Source organism: Salvelinus alpinus, chromosome 22 (genome assembly GCF_045679555.1).
Source record: "Salvelinus alpinus chromosome 22, SLU_Salpinus.1, whole genome shotgun sequence".
Taxonomy (NCBI): domain Eukaryota; kingdom Metazoa; phylum Chordata; class Actinopteri; order Salmoniformes; family Salmonidae; genus Salvelinus; species Salvelinus alpinus.
The window spans coordinates 36,704,899-36,725,876 of NC_092107.1; the positions used below are offsets into that span (position 1 = coordinate 36,704,899).

Here is a 20,978-nt window from a genome sequence, read left to right on the forward strand (position 1 = left end):
TGTATCTCTGGAGATGCTGGTTATAATGGGTGAGGTCACCGCATGTGTGGGAGGTGGGACAAAGGAGGTATCAGATGTATGATGAGTGGAACTAGGGGCTCCATTGTAAACTTGAACAAACCTAAAGAACAGTATACAAGGCATATTGGCATTTGAGAAAGACATACAGCGAGGCATAAAGTAATCTCAGGTGTTGATTGGGAGAGCTAGCTAAGACAACAACGGGTAAGATAACAACAGCTAATCAGCTAAAACAACAACAACAGGTAAAATGGCGATGACTGGGCAGAGAGGTTCGGTTAACTACACACAGAGCCTGAGTTCGCGGCGGGGGCTGATAGATAAACAAAAAATAAACAGAATGGAGTACCGTGATTAATGGACAGTCCAGCAGGCATCAGCTATGTAGCCAAGTGATTATAGGGTCCAGGGGACAGCAATAGGTGGAACAGGGAAGCCGCGGAGTAGTCGCTACTACGCTAGCACACGCGCAACACAGCGTTTGAAGTTAGTAACCCGGGGCAGGTAGAAGCGTCTGCTCTGACATCCGACGGAGGCCGGTTGAAGGCACAGCGGATGGAGTATTCGTCGGCAGACCAGTCGTGGCGGTACGGCGGGGCGCCGTGTCGACAAAGGATCCAAACCAGATGGCGAAAGAGATATTGTAATTGTATTAATTTAGTTTGCTAGCCGGGAGATGCGCCTGGCTCACGTGTAACTGGTGCTAGCTTCAGGGCAGGGGCGTTAGCCACTATAGCCACTCGGTAGCAGCAGGGATCCGGTGCCAAGGTCCAGAGTTTACGGCAAGGATCCGGTGGAGTAGTGGGTTCTAGCCGTGTTTGGGTGGAGTCCGGGTGAACAACTGAGTAGGCCGGGAGGTGGGCCTCAGGGATAGCTTCGGTAATGGGTAACTCGGTGGGTGCTAGCTAGCTATGAAGATCAGGAGTAATGGTCCAGGGATTACAGCAGGAGTCTGGCATTGTAGGGGAGAAACAGTCTGGTACTGGTAGGCTGGCGAGTATTATCCAGGCAAAAAAAAAAAAAAAAGTCTGGTATCTGTGCAGAAGGTAAATTGTCCCCATGTGCAGTTGCAAACCGTAGTCTGGCATTTTTATGGCGGTTTTGGAGCAGTGGCTTCTTCCTTGCTGATCGGCCTTTCAGGTTATGTCGATATAGGACTCCTTTTACTGTGGATATCAATGCTTTCGTACCTGTTTCCTCCAGCATCTTCACAAGTTCCATTGCTGTTGTTCTGGGATTGATTTGCACTTTTCGCACGAAAGCACATTAATCTCTAGGAGACGGAACGTGTCTCCTTCCTGAGAGGTATGACGGCTGCGTGGTCCCATGGTGTTTATACTTGCGTACTATTGTTTGTACAGATGAACGTGGTACCTTCAGGCGTTTGGAAATTGCTCCCAAGGATGAACCAGACTGTGGAGGTCTACAATTTATTTTCTGAGGTCTTGGCTGGTTTCATTTGATTTTACCATGATGTCAAGCAAAGAGGCACTGAGTTTGAATGTAGGCCTTGAAATACATCCACAGGTACACCTCCAATTGACTCAAATGATGTCAATCAGCCTATCAGAAGCTTCTAAAGCCATGATATATATTTCTGGAATTTTCCAAGCTATTTAAAGGCACAGTCAACTTAGTGTATGTAAACATCTCACCCACTGGAAGTGTGAAACAATGAATTAAAAGTGAAATAATCTGTCTGTAAACAATTGTTTGAAAAATGATTTGTGTCATATACAAAGTAGATGTCCTAGCAGACTTGCCAAAACTATAATTTGTTAGAAATGTGTGGAGTTGTTGAAAAATGAGTTTAATGACTCCAACCTAAGTGTATGTAAACTTCCGACTTCATCTTCATATGAAAATGTTTATTATATTATTATAATACATAATATGATGAATTACAATAGCAATTGAGCACATGCACTTCAATGTTATATCAATTCATATAAGAATAAAGCTTTTCTCCAACAACATGGAAGTGGTTCCACTCTGTAGGCTACTGCTAATCACATCACTTAGCAGGTCAAATTAGATTTTAACACTCTAGATTAGAACAATCTCTCATAACATTGGAATATCTAAAGTGAACCTGTTACATATTACTAGTTAAAAGGTTACCAATGATTAGCTGCTAAATTGTTGGTCATCTTTGTCAGAGTAGTCCTACCTAACTGTATGATAAACCATATAACTGAACGTTACAATGTTTTTTCCCCTCAATCATTTCTTAATAACGTATATCATTGGATGTCTTCTCCATAAGGTGTTTCTTGGTGTTCTTCTCCGGCCTGAACAGAATAATGAAGCATTTAGGAACAAATAACAGAAAGAACAACCCAAAGCTAGAGGTGATGATGGCAAAGATCTCCACAGCGACAGTCAACTTCCCAGGAGAGCTGACATAAGCTGGGATAAAGGTGATCCAGACTGCACAGAATATGAGCATGCTGAAGGTGATGAATTTTGCCTCATTGAAGTTATCAGGCAGCTTCCGAGCCAGAAAAGCCAGCACAAAGCACAAGAGAGACAGGAGTCCTATATAGCCCAACACAGCCCAGAAACCAATAGCTGAACCCACATCACACTCTAGAATGATCTTTTCCTTGTAGGTAGTGAGGTTTTTAATGGGGAAGGGAGGGGACAGGACCAACCACAGAGTGCATATCAAAGCCTGGACAAACGTGAAGGACACTACAGTCAATCTCTGCTGTGGAGGACCAAACCATTTCATGACATTACTGCCTGGAAGTGTAGCCCTGAAGGCCATCAACACCACTATTGTTTTTCCCAGAACACAAGAGATGCAAAGGACGAAGGTGATCCCAAACGCTGTGTGACGCAGCATACAGGACCACTCAGAGGGCCGGCCAATGAAAGTAAGAGAACACAGAAAACACATAGCCAAGGAGAAGAGCAGCAGAAAACTCAGCTCAGAGTTGTTGGCCCTGACGATGGCCGAAGTTCGGTGGCGGTAGAAGACAGTTGCCGTGGCGATGGCCAGACAAGCCCCGCCCACAGAGCAGGCAGTCAGGATGATTCCGAGGACCTCGTGGAAGGACAGGAACTCCACAGGCTTAAGGATACAGCGGTCTCTCTCAGCGTTGGGCCAGTACTCCTCGGGACAGATCAAACAGTCTGAAGAATCTGACCAGGACAAAACAACAGACATCAAATGTTAGTAATAATAGATTCAGGTTTTATTTATTTACAAAGACATGTCCCACAATGCTGCACTTTGTCAGTTTACAATACAGAATGTTGAATTAATGTGCAGCTTACATGAGATAATAAGAACAGGAACATGATTGACAGACACTATCTTTGTAGTGCTGGTAATATGAATAAACCACTACTTAGCAAACCGTGATAGAAATTACAACACATTTTTGCCAACTGTTCCTATAGTCCTACCTGTTTTATTACTTATTTCTCCCTCTGAACATTGGATACAGTCATAACAGCATACAGGCTTTCCTTTCTGTACAGCCTTACGAGTGCCTGGGGGACAGCTCTCACTGCACACTGACACAGGTACTTGTGTACTGTTCTTTACCCAGGTGATTTCCCTCTTGATGTCAAGCCTCTGGTCAGGAGGCATGGACGCATCATAGCGCCCCACTGTCACAAACTCCATCTTCCCACTCTCCCGTATCTGCCAGTTGACCAGCTCATAGGTGGCCACTGGGTCCCCGTTGGCATCGAAAGACACCTGGTACCCGTTACGAGAGAAGTTCACCCTCCTCAATCTCTCCAGGACCTGGGGGTTGGAAGCGCAAGGGAGAGAGAGAGAGAGGACGAGAGAGAAGGAGAGAGGTGAAGAGAAATGGAGATAAGGGAGAGAGAGATGAGTGTGGGGAAGAGAGATGGAGAGATAGATGAAGAGAGATGAGAGATGGAGAAAGGGGAAGAAAGATGGAAGGAGAGAAATTGAGAGAAGGGAAGAGAGATGGAGAGAGAAACAGAACATTAATTCAACTCATATTTATCAGATGTGTTACTTCAGAAGACGTTGTAAAGTATAATGGGAACTCCAAGGCCTTCATACATGTAGTCTCAATAAACATATCAATCAGGACATTATCCTACAGACTTGTCATTCACCTGTGTTGGCTTCACATTGAGGTTTTTGTCACAGTTCACAGTGGAGTTTTCTCTCTCTTCACAAACGATGCTGTGGATGGCGTGTGCTATGGCGTAAACAGCTTTATACACCATGTTAGTGACACGCAGCTGGGATGTATCTGTGTAGGGGGTCTGTAGCTGCTGTATATCCTCACTGTCATCACACACCTTCTCTTTAACCCCAACACCTGTAGAGTTCCCTAAAGACCGACAGACCGACAGACCGACAGACCGACAGACCGACAGACAGACAGACAGACAGACAGACAGACAGACAGACAGACAGACAGACAGACAGACAGACAGACAGACAGACAGACAGACAGACAGACAGACAGACAGACAGACAGACAGACAGACAGACAGACAGACAGACAGACAGACAGACAGACATGTAAGTAGATAGATAGACAGACAGACAGACGGATGGATGGATGGATGGATGGATGGATGGATGGATGGATGGATGGATAGATAGATAGATACCTATCTCCAGCCTACAGCCAAAGGCTCCCTCCCAGAACTCTGTGAGCAGGGGAGAGTTGGACACCTTCTGTGGGGAGAGGTCCAGGAGGAAGTCCCTGAGTCCGGGGATGACAGAGCGTTGGATGCCAAAGCCGATGGCCCCGGCACACAGGCCGAAGCGCAGCATATCTGGGTCAGTGACCCAGGTCTCGCTCCCGATCCACTGGCGGGGAGGAGAGGGCAGGCGGTCCATCTCCTCCAGCAAGATTCTCATGTCCCCAGAGGCTACGAATGCCACCACCACCCTTGCTGTGGAGCTGGGGAACATGATTATATCATAACACATGCTTGTCATGTTTATCATTCATTGGAATGTCTCAGTGAAGTGAACATGAACATTAGTATTAATCAACACTTTTGACACGTTTAAGATATGCAAATCATGTTGGTCTCACAGATCAGCTTTGGGAAAAGAGAGAAATTAATAACAATAGTATTTTTTATAAATACAGTCTTGCATTTGTATGAATGAAAAGGTCAAATGTAATCACGGATCACCTGCGGATCACGTCGGCCACCCGTTGCACTCTGCTGGGTGCGTTGGTACGGGAGAAGGCTTCAGAATACTCCACACAGATACCTTCCTCTTGTGCTGCCTGTAGGAAAGCCGCCATCCCGTTATTACCGTAGTCAGAGTCGGAACGGACCGCCCCAATCCAGGTCCAGCCGAAGTGCCTGATGAGGTGGGCCAGAGCGGCAGCCTGGAACTGATCACTGGGGATGGTTCTGAAGAAGGTTGGATACTGTTTCTTATCACTCAGACACGCACAGGTGGAAGAGTGGCTCACCTAGGTAGAAACAGACAGTCGAAAACAAAGAAAGAACATCATGTCGCCCTAACAACTCTAATGTATTGGCTACTTCCTGCTTTTTTTATTTAGCTATGTAGTTTGATGTTAGGGAGACTTTAATAATAATAAGCCAACTCATTGTTTTTCATTAGGCCAGAATGAAAAGGATACACAAAGTGTGAAACTAATCCCTGGTCTCCAATAACAACCTAGCCTATGAAAGATAGTCCTCAGTCTATGTTCAAATGGCAAAAGACGTTCTCCAGACTCATAGTCCTCAGTCTATGTTCAAATGCCTTTCTCCACATAATTTCACACAGAAATGTATATTCCTGAAAGAGAGGAGAATACAGTTGGACTACAGGAAGTTAAGAGGATTTCCTGAAAGAGAGGAGAATATACACTAGGAATATAGTAAATTAGAAGAAGCTGAATGATTTCTTTCCACAGGAGTTTACCTGAGGAATGCCGAAAGGGCCGATGATGCGCAACATGCTGATGGTAGGCGTGGAGGCAGACTCGCCCACGATAGCTGTCACTGTAGCCGACCCCGAGCACTGTTCTCCGGTATCAAACATTGGGTCCAGGCCGTTAGCCAGCTGGAAGGCCACTTTCACAGCCATAGGGACCGAGGCGCAGGAGTCGTGCACTTGATAACCAAGCGTGACACCCGGTAGAAGGTACGAACTGTTGTTTATCTCCTCAACTGCGAAGATCATGGCGCGCGAGTAGCGCAACTCACGGGAATCCATCCTGTAAATAGAAGATGGGTCAGTCAGCACTTCCTGACGAATCATAAACTAGCCTGTAGAATGTTACCATGGCAAACAGCCTAATATCTAGTATTATTTTCCATACAGTCTATATGCCTACACTTCTGTTGTCTGTAATTGAGGACATTGTAGGATAGCCTGCAATTGAAAATGTGATCCTTTGTAACAGTAGTCTTTACCTACTCTCTCAGACACAAACACACGTTTTATCTGTCTTTAAACACACTGTTAATCTGTCTTAATTAAAACACATTCTTTATCTTTCTTTAAAACACTGTTTATCTATCTTTAAACACATTGTTTCTCTGTCATTAACACTGTCTCTCTGTCTTTAAACACACTGTCTCTGTCTTTAAACACACTGTTTCTCTGTCTTTAAAACACAATTTATCTGTATACCCACAAAGCCACAGTCCTGTCCCCTGTTCCCTCTTGCGCTCACTGACCTCCCTGTGCACTGCAGAGGCTCAGGCATGCTGGTGTAGCTGTGATCCACAGTGTGCATATAGTAATGAATGGAGAAAACACCCCCGATGACAAAGTCCCCGTCCTGGGAGAACGCCGGAGGACGAGTTGTGCCTTGGAGCCTGCATCTGACAGACTCCAGCCCAGAGGCAGAGGCAGAGGCAGAGGCAGAGGCAGAGGCAGAGGCAGAGGCAGAGGCAGAGGCAGAGGCAGATGAGAGCAAGGCAAGCCCACCAGCAACCACAGCTAGATGTAGTAGAACCAAACTACCAGCCAGACTTGGATCCAGAGCAGGAGCCGGAGAGAGCCTCATTCCCCTGATGTGTAGAAGGTATGGCGTAATACAGTGCCACACAGACCCACAAAGGTCAGGTTACCTCTCTACTCTGGTTTAAATACCCACCGTACCTCTGTGGGGATTCCTCTGGGGGCCACACTGTGGGTATGGCCATGCCAAGGAGGGAGGGGCTAGAGGCTGCTCTGCTCACCCAGTCAGGTCCGGATTCTTTTAGCTATACAATATGCACCAGCATCAGAACTACGTTGACTGTAATGGTTTAGATAGACATAAACATACAGTAGACACACAATAACCATCTGGCTCTCTTATATTTACTCTACAGTCTAGTCCTCTTGGTACGCTGGCTCTACACAGTATTTCCCCTACAGTCTAGTCTTCTTGGCACGCTGGCTCTACACAGTATTTCCTCTACAGTCTAGTCCTCTTGGCACGCTGGCTCTACACAGTATTTCCTCTACAGTCTAGTCCTCTTGGCACGCTGGCTCTACACAGTATTTCCTCTACAGTCTAGTCCTCTTGGCACGCTGGCTCTACACAGTATTTCCCCTACAGTCTAGTCCTCTTGGCACGCTGGCTCTACACAGTATTTCCCCTACAGTCTAGTCCTCTTGGCACGCTGGCTCTACACAGTATTTCCTCTACAGTCTAGTCTTCTTGGCACGCTGGCTCTACACAGTATTTCCCCTACAGTCTAGTCCTCTTGGCACCCTGGCACTACATAGTATTTCCCCTACAGTCTAGTCCTCTTGGCACCCTGGCACTACATAGTATTTCCCCTACAGTCTAGTCCTCTTGGCACCCTGGCACTACATAGTATTTCCCCTACAGCAGGGCTGCGCTTTATTGGTGTCACACTTTTTCTCCATCCTTTGCCATAGTTTAAAAAATCCATCCTTTGCCATAGCTTAAAAAATCCATCCCTGTGCCAAGTCTTTGCAAGACTTACTGCAAATTAATTACTTAAAAATCATACAATGTGATTTTCTGGATTTTTGTTTTAGATTCCGTCTCTCACAGTTGAAGTGTACCTATGATAAAAATTATAATTTTTATCATAGGTACACTTCAACTATGAGAGACGGAATCTAAAACAAAAATCCAGAAAATCACATTGTATGATTTTTAAGTAATTAATTTGCATTTTATTGCATGACATAAGTATTTGATACATCAGAAAAGCAGAACTTAATATTTGGTACAGAAACCTTTGTTTGCAATTACAGAGATCATACGTTTCCTGTAGTTCTTGACTAGGTTTGCACACACTGCAGCAGGGATTTTGGCCCACTCCTCCCTACAGATCTTCTCCAGATCCTTCAGGTTTCGGGGCTGTCGCTGGGCAATACGGACGTTCAGCTCCCTCCAAAGATTTTCTATTGGGTTCAGGTCTGGAGACTGGCTAGGCCACTCCAGGACCTTGAGATGCTTCTTACGGAGCCACTCCTTAGTTGCCATGGCTGTGTGCTTCGTGTCGTTGTCATGCTGGAAGACCCAGCCACGACCCATCTTCAATGCTCTTACTGAGGGAAGGAGGTTGTTGGCCAAGATCTCGCGATACATGGCCCCATCCATCCTCCCCTCAATACGGTGCAGTCGTCCTGTCCCCTTTGCAGAAAAGCATCCCCAAAGAATGATGTTTCCACCTTCATGCTTCACGGTTGGGATGGTGTTCTTGGGGTTGTACTCATACTTCTTCTTCCTCCAAACACGGTGAGTGGAGTTAGACCAAAAAGCTCTATTTTTGTCTCATCAGACCACATGACCTTCTCCCATTCCTCCTCTGGATCATCCAGATGGTCATTGGCAAACTTCAGACAGGCCTGGACATGCACTGGCTTAAGCAGGGGGACCTTGCGTGCGCTGCAGGATTTTAATCCATGACGGCGTAGTGTGTTACTAATGGTTTTCTTTGAGACTGTGGTCCCAGCTCTCTTCAGGTCATTGACCAGGTCCTGCCGTGTAGTTCTGGGCTGATCCCTCACCTTCCTCATGATCATTGATGCCCCACGAGGTGAAATCTTGCATGGAGCCCCAGACCGAGGGTGATTGACCGTCATCTTGAACTTCTTCCATTTTCTAATAATTGCGCCAACAGTTGTTTCCTTCTCACCAAGCTGCTTGCCTATTGTCCTGTAGCCCATCCCAGCCTTGTGCAGGTCTACAATTTTATCCCTGATGTCCTTACACAGCTCTCTGGTCTTAGCCATTGTGGAGAGGTTGGAATCTGTTTGATTGAGTGTGTGGACAGGTGTCTTTTATACAGGTAACGAGTTCAAACAGGTGCAGTTAATACAGGTAATGAGTGGAGAACAGGAGGGCTTCTTAAAGAAAAACTAACAGGTCTGTGAGAGCCGGAATTCTTACTGGTTGGTAGGTGATCAAATACTTATGTCATGCAATAAAATGCAAATTAATTATTTAAAAATCATACAATGTGATTTTCTGGATTTTTGTTTTAGATTCCGTCTCTCACAGTTGAAGTGTACCTATGATAAAAATTACAGACCTCTACATGCTTTGTAAGTAGGAAAACCTGCAAAATCGGCAGTGTATCAAATACTTGTTCTCCCCACTGTATATATATATATATATATACAGTGGGGAGAACAAGTATTTGATACACTGCCGATTTTGCAGGTTTTCCTACTTACAAAGCATGTAGAGGTCTGTCATTTTTATCATAGGTACACTTCAACTGTGAGAGACGGAATCTAAAACAAAAATCCAGAAAATCACATTGTATGATTTTTAAGTAATTAATTTGCATTTTATTGCATGACATAAGTATTTGATCACCTACCAACCAGTAAGAATTCCGGCTCTCACAGACCTGTTAGTTTTTCTTTAAGAAGCCCTCCTGTTCTCCACTCATTACCTGTATTAACTGCACCTGTTTGAACTCGTTACCTGTATAAAAGACACCTGTCCACACACTCAATCAAACAGACTCCAACCTCTCCACAATGGCCAAGACCAGAGAGCTGTGTAAGGACATCAGGGATAAATTGTAGACCTGTACAAGGCTGGGATGGGCTACAGGACAATAGGCAAGCAGCTTGGTGAGAAGGCAACAACTGTTGGCACAATTATTAGAAAATGGAAGAAGTTCAAGATGACGGTCAATCACCCTCGGTCTGGGGCTCCATGCAAGATCTCACCTCGTGGGGCATCAATGATCATGAGGAATGTGAGGGATCAGCCCAGAACTACACGGCAGGACCTGGTCAATGACCTGAAGAGAGCTGGGACCACAGTCTCAAAGAAAACCATTAGTAACACACTACGCCGTCATGGATTAAAATCCTGCAGCGCACGCAAGGTCCCCCTGCTCAAGCCAGCGCATGTCCAGGCCCGTCTGAAGTTTGCCAATGACCATCTGGATGATCCAGAGGAGGAATGGGAGAAGGTCATGTGGTCTGATGAGACAAAAATAGAGCTTTTTGCTCTAAACTCCACTCGCCGTGTTTGGAGGAATAGAAGGATGAGTACAACCCCAAGAACACCATCCCAACCGTGAAGCATGGAGGTGGAAACATCATTCTTTGGGGATGCTTTTCTGCAAAGGGGACAGGACGACTGCACCGTATTGAAGGGAGGATGGATGGGGCCATGTATCGCGAGATCTTGACCAACAACCTCCTTCCCTCAGTAAGAGCATTGAAGATGGGTCGTGGCTGGGTCTTCCAGCATGACAACGACCCGAAACACACAGCCAGGGCAACTAAGGAGTGGCTCCGTAAGAAGCATCTCAAGGTCCTGGAGTGGCCTAGCCAGTCTCCAGACCTGAACCCAATAGAAAATCTTTGGAGGGAGCCGAAAGTCCGTATTGCCCAGCGACAGCCCCGAAACCTGAAGGATCTGGAGAAGGTCTGTATGGAGGAGTGGGCCAAAATCCCTGCTGCAGTGTGTGCAAACCTGGTCAAGAACTACAGGAAACGTATGATCTCTGTAATTGCAAACTAAGGTTTCTGTACCAAATATTCAGTTCTGCTTTTCTGATGTATCAAATACTTATGTCATGCAATAAAATGCAAATTAATTAATAAAAAATCATACAATGTCATTTTCTGGATTTTTGTTTTAGATTCCTTCTCTCACAGTTGAAGTGTACGTATGATAAAAATTACAGACCTCTACATGCTTTGTAAGTAGGAAAACCTGCAAAATTGTCAGTGTATCAAATACTTGTTCTCCCCACTGTATATATATACCATCTCCACTACTGTCCCGTCAATGTGGATGGGGGAGCTTCCTCTGCTGTTTCCTGAAGTCCATGATCATATCCTTTGTTTTGTTGACGTTTATTGAGAGGTTATTTTTCTGACACCACACTCCGAGGGCCCTCACCTCTGTCTCGTCATTGTTGGTAACCAGGCCTACCACTGTAGTGTCGTCTGCAATCTTGATGATGTTGAGTGTTGAGGATCAGCGGGGTGGAGATGTTGTTTCCTACCTTCACCACCTGGGGGCGGCCCGTCTAAAAGTCCAGGACGCAGTTGCACAGGGCGGGGTCGAGACTCAAGGTCTTGAGCTTTACGACGAGTTTGGAGGGTACTATGGTGTTAAATGCTGAGCTGTAGTCAATGAACAGCATTCTTACATAGGTATTCCTATTGTCCAGATGGGATAGGGCAGTGTGCAGTGTGATGGCGATTGCATCATCAGTGAACCTATTGGGGCGGAAAGCAAATTGGAGTGGGTTTAGGTTTAGGCCATTCAGAGGGTGAATGATATTTCAGTGCATTTGAATGGGTTATGGTAGTAGGTGCCAGGTGCACCGGTTTGTGTCAAGAACTGCAACACTGCTGTGTTTTTCACACTCAAAAGTTTCCTGTGTGTATCAAGAATGGTCCACCACCCAAAGGACATCCAGCCAACTTAAAAGAATTGGAGTCATCATGGGTCAGAAACCCTCTGGAACACTTTTGACCACTTGTAGAGTCCATCCCCCAACGAATTGAGGCTTTTCTGAGGGCAAAAGGGGGGTGGTGCAATTCAATATTTCGAAGGTGTTCCTAATGTTTTATAAACTCAGTGTAAGTACTATGTGTGAAACTTTGTTTAACAATTGTATCTTCCACCTCAACAACTGTTGAGTAGAATCTTGCTACATGGAAGATGAAAAAATAAAATGTATATTTATTAATCTGGAGTTATTGTTGCGACTCTAATTACTGTAATTGGTACACTTGGGAGACAAAAAATATGAAAACCTCAATATAAATATCCAAATTAGAGCACAGAAAAATCATGAACAAATGAAACTCACATAATCACCCAGAAAAATCTATTGCAATTCCACAGAAATCATGTTGACTGACTATTTATGGTAACAAACTGCTTCATTTGAGCACCACTGAGCATTAACATTAAAATCCCCTAGAGTCGATTTCCGCAGACCCACAGAAATTCAAACAGCATAGTAAAAAAATCCCCATAAAAATCTGTCAGTTTAAGATTAGCGATATTTTTTTGCGTTGGGTGCGTCTCCATCCACCAAATCTGCGGATGTCACACTTCCGCATCTGTGGTGATAGGTGACAGAGATAGAGCGATGTTTGTCAGACCATGAGACATCTCGAAAATTGGTCTTCTCACAAAATCGTCTGTAGCATCCAAATGGTTCGCCTACGAACTCTATCGAAAGATTAGTCACGAACACGATGGTATTCTCCGTTTTTCTATTTGACCTACACACGCTCTTGGGACTCGTCTGAATTCAGTACAGCCGATCTGCTGCCAACTTCTGTTTTGTAGCGTCCAAACCGTTTGGGCAACACACTAATAAATGTGAGACTAGTTGGTTGTTTTGCTCGAGGAAACCCACAGGCATCACAATACTCGTCTGAATGTCCCCGGTACCAGTTATAAAAAATGCTGGAAGTATGTACATTCGTGGCCAAAAGTTTTGAGAATGACACAACTATTAATTTCCACAAAGTTTGCTGATTCAGTGTCTTTAGATATTTTTGTCAGATGTTACTATGGAATAGCATTTCATAAGTGTCAAAGGCTTTTATTGACAATTGCATGAAGTTGATGCAAAGAGTCAAAATTTGTAGTGGTGACCCTTCTTTTTCAAGACCTCTGCAATCTGCCCTGGTATGCTGTCAATTAACTTTTGGGCCACATCCTGACTGTTGGCAGCCCATTCTTGCATAATCAATGCTTGGAGTTTGTCAGAATTTGTGGGTTTTTGTTTGTCCACCCGCCTCTTGAGGATTGACCACAAGTTTTCAATGGGATTAAGGTCTGTGGAGTTTCCTGGCCATGGACCCAACATTTTTATGTTTTGTTCCCCGAGTCACTTAGTTATCACTTTAGCCTAATGGCAAGGTGCTCCATCATGCTGGAAAAGGCATTGTTCGTCACCAAACTGTTCCTGGATGGTTTGGAGAACTTGCATTGGATGTGTTGGTACCTTCTTTATTCATGGCTGTGTTCTTAGGCAAAATTGTGAGTGAGCCCACTCCCTTGGCTGAGAAACAACCCCACACATGAATGGTCTCAGGATGCTTTACTGTTGGCATGACACAGGACTGATTGTAGCACTCACCTTGTCTTCTCAGGACAAGCTTTTTTCCAGATGCCCCAAACAATCGGAAAGGGGATTCATCAGAGAAAAATACTTTACCACAGTCCTCAGCAGTCCAATCCCTCTACCTTTTGCAGAATATCATTCTGTCCCTGATGTTTTTCCTGGAGAGAAGTGGCTTCTTTGCTGCCCTTCTTGACACCAGGCCATCCTCCAATAGTCCTCACCTCACTGTGCATGCAGATGCACTCACACCTGCCTGCTGCCATTCCTGAGCAAGCTCTGTACTGGTGGTGCCCCAATCCCGCGGCTGAATCAACTTTAGGAGATGGTCCTGGCGCTTGCTGGACTTTTTTGGGCGCCCTGAAGTCTTCTTCACAACAATTGAACCACTCTCCTTGAAGTTCTTGATGATCCGATAAATGGTTGATTTAGGTGCAATCATACTGGCAGCAATACCCTTGCCTGTGAAGCCCTTTTTGTGCAAAGCAATGATGACGGCACGTGTTTCCCTGCAGGTAACCATGGTTGACAGAGGAAGAACAAAGATTCCAAGCACCACCCTCCTATTGAAGCTTCCAGTCTGTTATTCGAACTCAATCAGCATGACAGAGTGATCTCCAGGCTTGTCCTCGTCAACACTCGCACCTGTGTTAAAGAGAGAATCACTGACATGATGTCAGCTGGTCCTATTGTGACAGGGTTGAAATGCAGTGGAAATGTTTTTGGGGATTCAGTTAATTTGCATGGCAAAGAGGGACTTTGCAATTAATTGCAATTCATCTGATCACACTTCATAACATTCTGTAGAATATGCAAATTGCCATCATACAAACTGAGGCAGAAGACTTTGTGAAAATTAATATTTGTGTCATTCTCAAAACTTTTGGCCACGACTGTATAGTGTGGGAACTGTTTAGTGCCAAATATAAACACATGTTAAAATAAAAAATATATAATAATACATTGTGACCTTTCTCAGATATAGGACAGACACTTGAGAACAAGCTTCCTTTAGAGCCAACGTGCCAAGAGGACAAGACTGTAGAGGAAATATAAGAGGGCCAGATGGTTATTGTCTGTCTAATGTATGTTTATGTCGATCTAAACCATTACAGTCAACATAGTTCTGATGCTGGTGCATATTCTCTCTATAGCTGAAAGAATCAGGACCTGACTGGGTGAGCAGAGCAGCCTCTAGCCCCTCCCTCCTTGGCATGGCCATACCCACAGTGTGGTCCTCAGAGGAATCCCCACAGAGGTACGGTGGGTATTTAAACCAGAGTAGAGAGGTAACCTGTCCTATGTGGGTCTGTGTGGCACTGTATTACGCCATACCGTCTACACATCAGGGGAATGAGGCTCTCTCCGGCTCCTGCTCTGGATCCAAGTCTGGCTGGTAGTCTGGGTCTGCTACATCTAGCTGTGGTGGCTGGTGGGCTTGCCTTGCTCTCGTCTGCCTCTGCCTCTGCCTCTGGGCTGGAGTCTGTAAGATGCAGGCTCCAAGGCAGCCCTCGTCCTCCGGCATTCTCCCAGGACGGGGACTTTGTCATCGGGGGTGTTTTCTCCATGCACTACTATATGCACACTGTGGAACACAGCTACACCAGCATGCCTGAGCCTCTGCAGTGCACAGGGAGGTCAGTGAGCGCAAGAGGGAACAGGGGACAGGACTGTGACTGCTTGGGGAGACAGATGAATTGTGTTTACAAGACAGAGGAACAGTGTTTTAAGGACATATACAACGTGTGTTTACAAACAGATAAACAATGTTTTAAAGACAGATTAACAGTGTTTTAAAGACAGAAAAAGCGTTTAAAGACAGACAAACAGTGTTTTAAAGACAGATAAAAAGTGTGTTTGTATCTGAGAGAGTAGGTAAAGCCTACTGTTACAAAGGGTCACATTTTCAAAAAGCAGGCTATCCTACAATGTCCTCAACTACCGATAACAAAAGTGTAGGCATGTAGACAGTGTGGAAAATAAGGCTAGATATTAAGATGTTTGCCCTCGTATAACCATGTATTCTATATGCTAGTTTACCATTTAGTCAAGTGGTGCTCACTCACCTATCTTCTATTTACAGTTTGGATTCCCGTGAGTTGCGATTCTCGCGTGCCATGGTCTTCGCAGTTGAGGAGATTAACAACAGTTCGGACCTTCTACCGGGTGTCACACTCGGTTATCAAGTGCATGACTCATGCTCCTCGGTCCCCATGGCCGTGAAAGTGGCTTTCCAACTGGCTAACGGCCTGGATCCCATGTTTGATACCGGAGAACAGTGCTCGAAATCAGCTACGGTGACAGCTATCGTGGGCGAGTCTGGCTCCACGCCTACCATCAGCATGTTGCGCATCATCGGCCCTTTCGGCATTCCTCAGGTAAACTCCTGTGGAAAGAAAAGAAATCATATATTCTCCTCTCTTTCAGGAAAGAAATCCTCTTTTAATTTCCTGTATTTCAACTGTATTCTCCTCTCTTTCAGGAATATACATTTCTGTGTGAAATTATGTGGAGAAAGTTTGGAGAACTTCTATAGGCATTTCAACATAGACTGAGGACTATCTTTCATAGGCTAGGTTGTTATGGGAGACTAGGGATTGTTGTAACACCTTTTACTCATGTTTTTCACAGCACCAGTATGACTTATAAAACTATTATCAATATGAATAGCATGACCAAGGTCTTGGGTAGAAATGTGTACATCCTATCTAGGACTATCTTTCATAGGCTAGGTTGTTATGGGAGACCAGGGATTAGTTTCACACTTTGTGTACATCCTTTTCATTCTGGCAAAACGAAAAACAATAAATCGGCTTATTATTATTGCCTGCCTAACATCATAATACATAGCTAAAGACAAAAATCAGGAAGTAGCCAATACACTAGTTGTTAGGCCGACGTGATGTTCTCATGTTTTCGACTGTCTGTTTCTACCTAGGTGAGCCACTTTTCCACCTGTGCGTGTCTGAGTGATAAGAAACAGTATCCAACCTTCTTCAGAACCATCCCCAGTGACCAGTTCCAGGCTGCCGCTCTGGCCCGCCTCATCAGGCACTTCGGCTGGACCTGGATTGGGGCGGTCCGTTCCGACTCTGACTACGGTAATAACGGGATGGCGGCTTTCCTACAGGCAGCACAAGAGGAAGGCATCTGTGTGGAGTATTCTGAAGCCTTCTACCGTACCAACCCACTCAGCAGAGTGCAACGAGTGGCCGACGTGATCCGCAGGTGATCCGTGATTACATTTGAACTTTTCATTCACACAAATGCAAGACCATATTTGTAAAAGCTGCAATTATTAATTTCTCTCTTTTCCCAAAGCTGATCTGTGAGACCAACATGATTTGCATATCTTAAACATGTCAAAAGTGTTGATTTATACTAATGTTCATGTTCACTTCACTGATACATTCCAATGAATGACAAACATGACAAGCATGTGTTATGATATAATCATGTTCCCCAGCTCCACAGCCCGGGTGGTGGTTGCATTTGCAGCCACTGGGGACATGAGGATCCTGCTGAGGGAGTTGGACCGCCTGCCCTCTCCTCCCCGCCAGTGGATCGGGAGCGAGACCTGGGTCACTGACCCAGATATGCTGCGCTTCGGCCTGTGTGCCGGGGCCATCGGCTTTGGCATCCAACGCTCTGTCATCCCCGGACTCAGGGACTTCCTCCTGGACCTCTCCCCACAGAAGGTGTCCAACTCTCCCCTGCTCACTGAGTTCTGGGAGGGAGCCTTTGGCTGTCGGCTGGGGATAGGTATCTACGTATCTATCTATCTATCTATCTATCTATCTATCTATCTATCTATCTATCTATCTATCTATCTATCTATCTATCTATCTATCTATCTATCTATCTATCTATCTATCTATCTATCTATCTATCTATCTATCTATCTATCTATCTATCTATCTATCTATCTATCTATCTATCTATCTATCTATCTGTACCTCTATCATTCTGTCTCTCTCTCTCTCTGTCTGTCTGTAGGGACCTCTACAGGTGTTGGGGTTGAAGAGAAGGTGTGTGATGGCAGTGAGGATATACAGCAGCTACAGACCCCCTACACAGATACATCCCAGCTGCGTGTCACTAACATGGTGTACAAAGCTGTTTACGCCATAGCACACGCCATCCACAGCATCGTTTGCGAAGAGAGAGAAAACTCCACTGTGAACTGTTACAAAAACCTCCATGTGAAGCCAACACAGGTGAATGACAAGACGATAGTATAATGTCCTGATATATATGTTTATTTAGACTACATGTATGAAGGCCATTACGGCTGGATTTGAAGTAACACTTTTGAGAAATATACGAGTCATGTGAAAGTTCTGTTTATCTCTCTCCATCTCTCTTCCCCTCTCTCCATCTATCTCTCCATCTCTCTTCCCCTCTCTCCATCTCTCTTCCCCTCTCTCCTTCTCTCTTGTCCCCTCTCTCTCTCCCTTGCCCTTCCCACCCCCAGGTCCTGGAGAGATTGAGGACGGTGAACTTCTCTCGTAACGGGTACCAGGTGTCTTTCGATGCGAACGGGGACCCAATTCCCACATATGAGCTGGTCAACTGGCAGATAGGGGAGAGTGGTAAGATGGAGTTTGTGACAGTGGGGCGCTATGATGCGTCCATGCCTCCTGACCAGATGTTTGACATGGAGAAGGAAATCACCTGGGTAAAGAACAGTACACAAGTACCTGTGTCAGTGTGCAGTGACAGCTGTCCCCCAGGCACTCGTAAGGCTGTACAGAAAGGAAAGCCTGTATGCTGTTATGACTGTATCCAATGTGCAGAGGGAGAAATAAGTAATAACACAGGTAGGACTATAGGAATAGTTGGCAAAAATGTGTTGTAATTTCTATCACGGTTCACTAAGTAGTGGTTTATTCATATTACCAGCACTACAAAGGTAGTGTCTGTCAATCATGTTCCTGTTCTTATTATCTCATGTAAGCTGCACATTAATTCAACATTCTGTATTGTAAACTGACAAAGTGCAGCATTGTGGGACATGTATTTGTAAATAAATAAAATCTGAATCTATTATTATTAACATTTGATGTCTGTTGTTTTGTCCTGGTCAGATTCTTCAGACTGTCTGATCTGTCCCGAGGAGTACTGGCCCAACGCTGAGAGAGACCGCTGTATCCTTAAGCCTGTGGAGTTCCTGTCCTTCCACGAGGTCCTCGGAATCATCCTGACCGCCTGCTCTGTGGGCGGGGCTTGTCTGGCCATCGCCACGGCAACTGTCTTCTACCGCCACCGAACTTCGGCCATCGTCAGGGCCAACAACTCTGAGCTGAGCTTCCTGCTGCTCTTCTCCTTGACACTGTGTTTTCTGTGTTCTCTTACTTTCATTGGCCGGCCCTCTGAGTGGTCCTGTATGCTGCGCCACACAGCGTTTGGGATCACCTTCGTCCTCTGCATCTCTTGTGTTCTGGGGAAAACAATAGTGGTGTTGATGGCCTTCAGGGCTACACTTCCAGCCAGTAATGTCATGAAATGGTTTGGTCCTCCACAGCAGAGATTGACTGTAGTGTCCTTCACGTTTGTCCAGGCTTTAATATGCACTCTGTGGTTGGTCCTGTCCCCTCCCTTCCCCATTAAAAACCTCACTACCTACAAGGAAAAGGTCCTTCTCGAGTGTGACTTAGGCTCTGTAGGTGCATTCTGGGCTGTTTTGGGGTATATAGGACTCCTTTCTCTCTTATGCTTTGTGCTGGCTTTTCTGGCTCGGAAGCTGCCTGATAACTTCAATGAGGCCAAATTCATCACCTTCAGCATGCTCATATTCTGTGCAGTCTGGATCACCTTTATCCCAGCTTATGTCAGCTCTCCTGGGAAGTTCACTGTAGCTGTGGAGATCTTTGCCATCATCACCTCTAGCTTTGGGTTGTTCTTTCTGTTATTTGTTCCTAAATGCTTCATTATTCTGTTCAGGCCGGAGAAGAACACCAAGAAACACCTTATGGAGAAGACATCCAATGATATACGTTATTAAGAAATGATTGAGGGGAAAAAACATTGTAACGTTCAGTTATATGGTTTATCATACAGTTAGGTAGGACTACTCTGACAGAGATGACCAACAATTTAGCAGCTAATCATTGGTAACATTGTAACTAGTAACATGTAACAGGTTCACTTTAGATATTCCAATGTTATGAGAGATTGTTCAAAGCTAGAGTTTTAAAATCTAATTTGACCTGCTAAGTGATGTGATTAGCAGTAGCCTACAGAGTGGAACCACTTCCATGTTGTTGGAGAAAAGCTTTATTCTTATATGAATTGATATAACATTGAAGTGCATGTGTTCAATTGATATTCTAATTCATCATAATATGTATTATAATAATATAATAAACATTTTCAGATATATTGGTGTCATGTCAATGATTGCTTGGCCTCTCAATCCACATTTGTTCGATACCTTGTTTTTTTTAATATTCATTACATGTTATTAATTACAGATCATAAACAAACCAACCTTTTCACATTAACACTTCAACCCAGTGTCCAGTGATGGTCAGTCTTCTCATGCTTACATCACCTACTAGAGCAGTTAATTAAGACACACACTGTTCAAGAAGCCAAATAGTTTCTAGTGCAATGTATAGTACTTCAATTTCTAGTTATTTAACAAGACATTTAAGACCAAATTCTTATTTACAATTACAGAATACCGCAGCCAAACCCTAACACGGACGACGTTGGGCCAATTGTGCGTCGCCCTACGGGCCTCCCAATCACGGCCGGTTGTGATGCAGCCCGGAATCAAACCAGGGTCTGTAGTGACGCCTCTAGCACTGATATGCATTTCCTTAGACTGCTGCACCACTCTGGAGCACAAGTACTGTAGTGGGCAGCAACCATTATGAGCTGTGGTTATGAGTAACACTTAACATTAAGTTGTTCTCTACTTGCAGTACCAGTCAACAGTTTGAACATACCTACTCACCTACTCATTTCAATTCATTTCAATTATTTTCTACACTGTAGAATAATAGTGAAGACATCAAAACTATTAAAAAACACATTTGGATTCATGTACTAACCAAAAAAAGTGTTAAAAAAAATCTAACAATATTTTGGATTTTAGATTATTCTGCTCTGATGACAGTTTTGCACTCTCTTGGCATTCTTTCAACCAGCTTCATGAGGTAGTCACCTGCAATGCATTTCAATTCATTTGTGGAATTTCTTTCCTTCTTTAATGTGTTTGAGCCAATCAATTGTGTTGTGACAAGGTAGGGGGGGGTATACAGAAGATAGCCCTGTTTGGTTAAAGACCAAGTACATATTATGGCAAGGACAGCTCAAATAAGCAAAGAGAAAGGGGAGGGTGAGGGGAGGAGATCATGTCGTAAAAACAAGTAACATAGAAGTATTAGTAAATATTACTGGAAATACATTCATAAATAATCCCACCTACTTAC

The 20,978-nt window shown here is 44.6% G+C and overlaps 1 protein-coding gene across 1 annotated transcript; it reads left to right on the forward strand.

The window, feature by feature from the left end:
* The first annotated feature begins 1,494 nt into the window (after positions 1 to 1,494).
* On the forward strand, positions 1,495 to 19,841 carry LOC139549483 (extracellular calcium-sensing receptor-like). Its single transcript, XM_071360036.1, has 9 exons — positions 1,495 to 1,524; positions 2,816 to 2,995; positions 15,073 to 15,176; positions 15,623 to 15,917; positions 16,478 to 16,767; positions 17,006 to 17,286; positions 17,536 to 17,756; positions 18,014 to 18,359; positions 18,627 to 19,841. The coding sequence occupies exons 1-9, from the start codon at positions 1,495 to 1,497 to the stop codon at positions 19,541 to 19,543; spliced, it is 2,664 nt and encodes an 887-aa protein (XP_071216137.1). The 3' UTR covers positions 19,544 to 19,841.
* Positions 19,842 to 20,978: the final 1,137 nt, after the last annotated feature.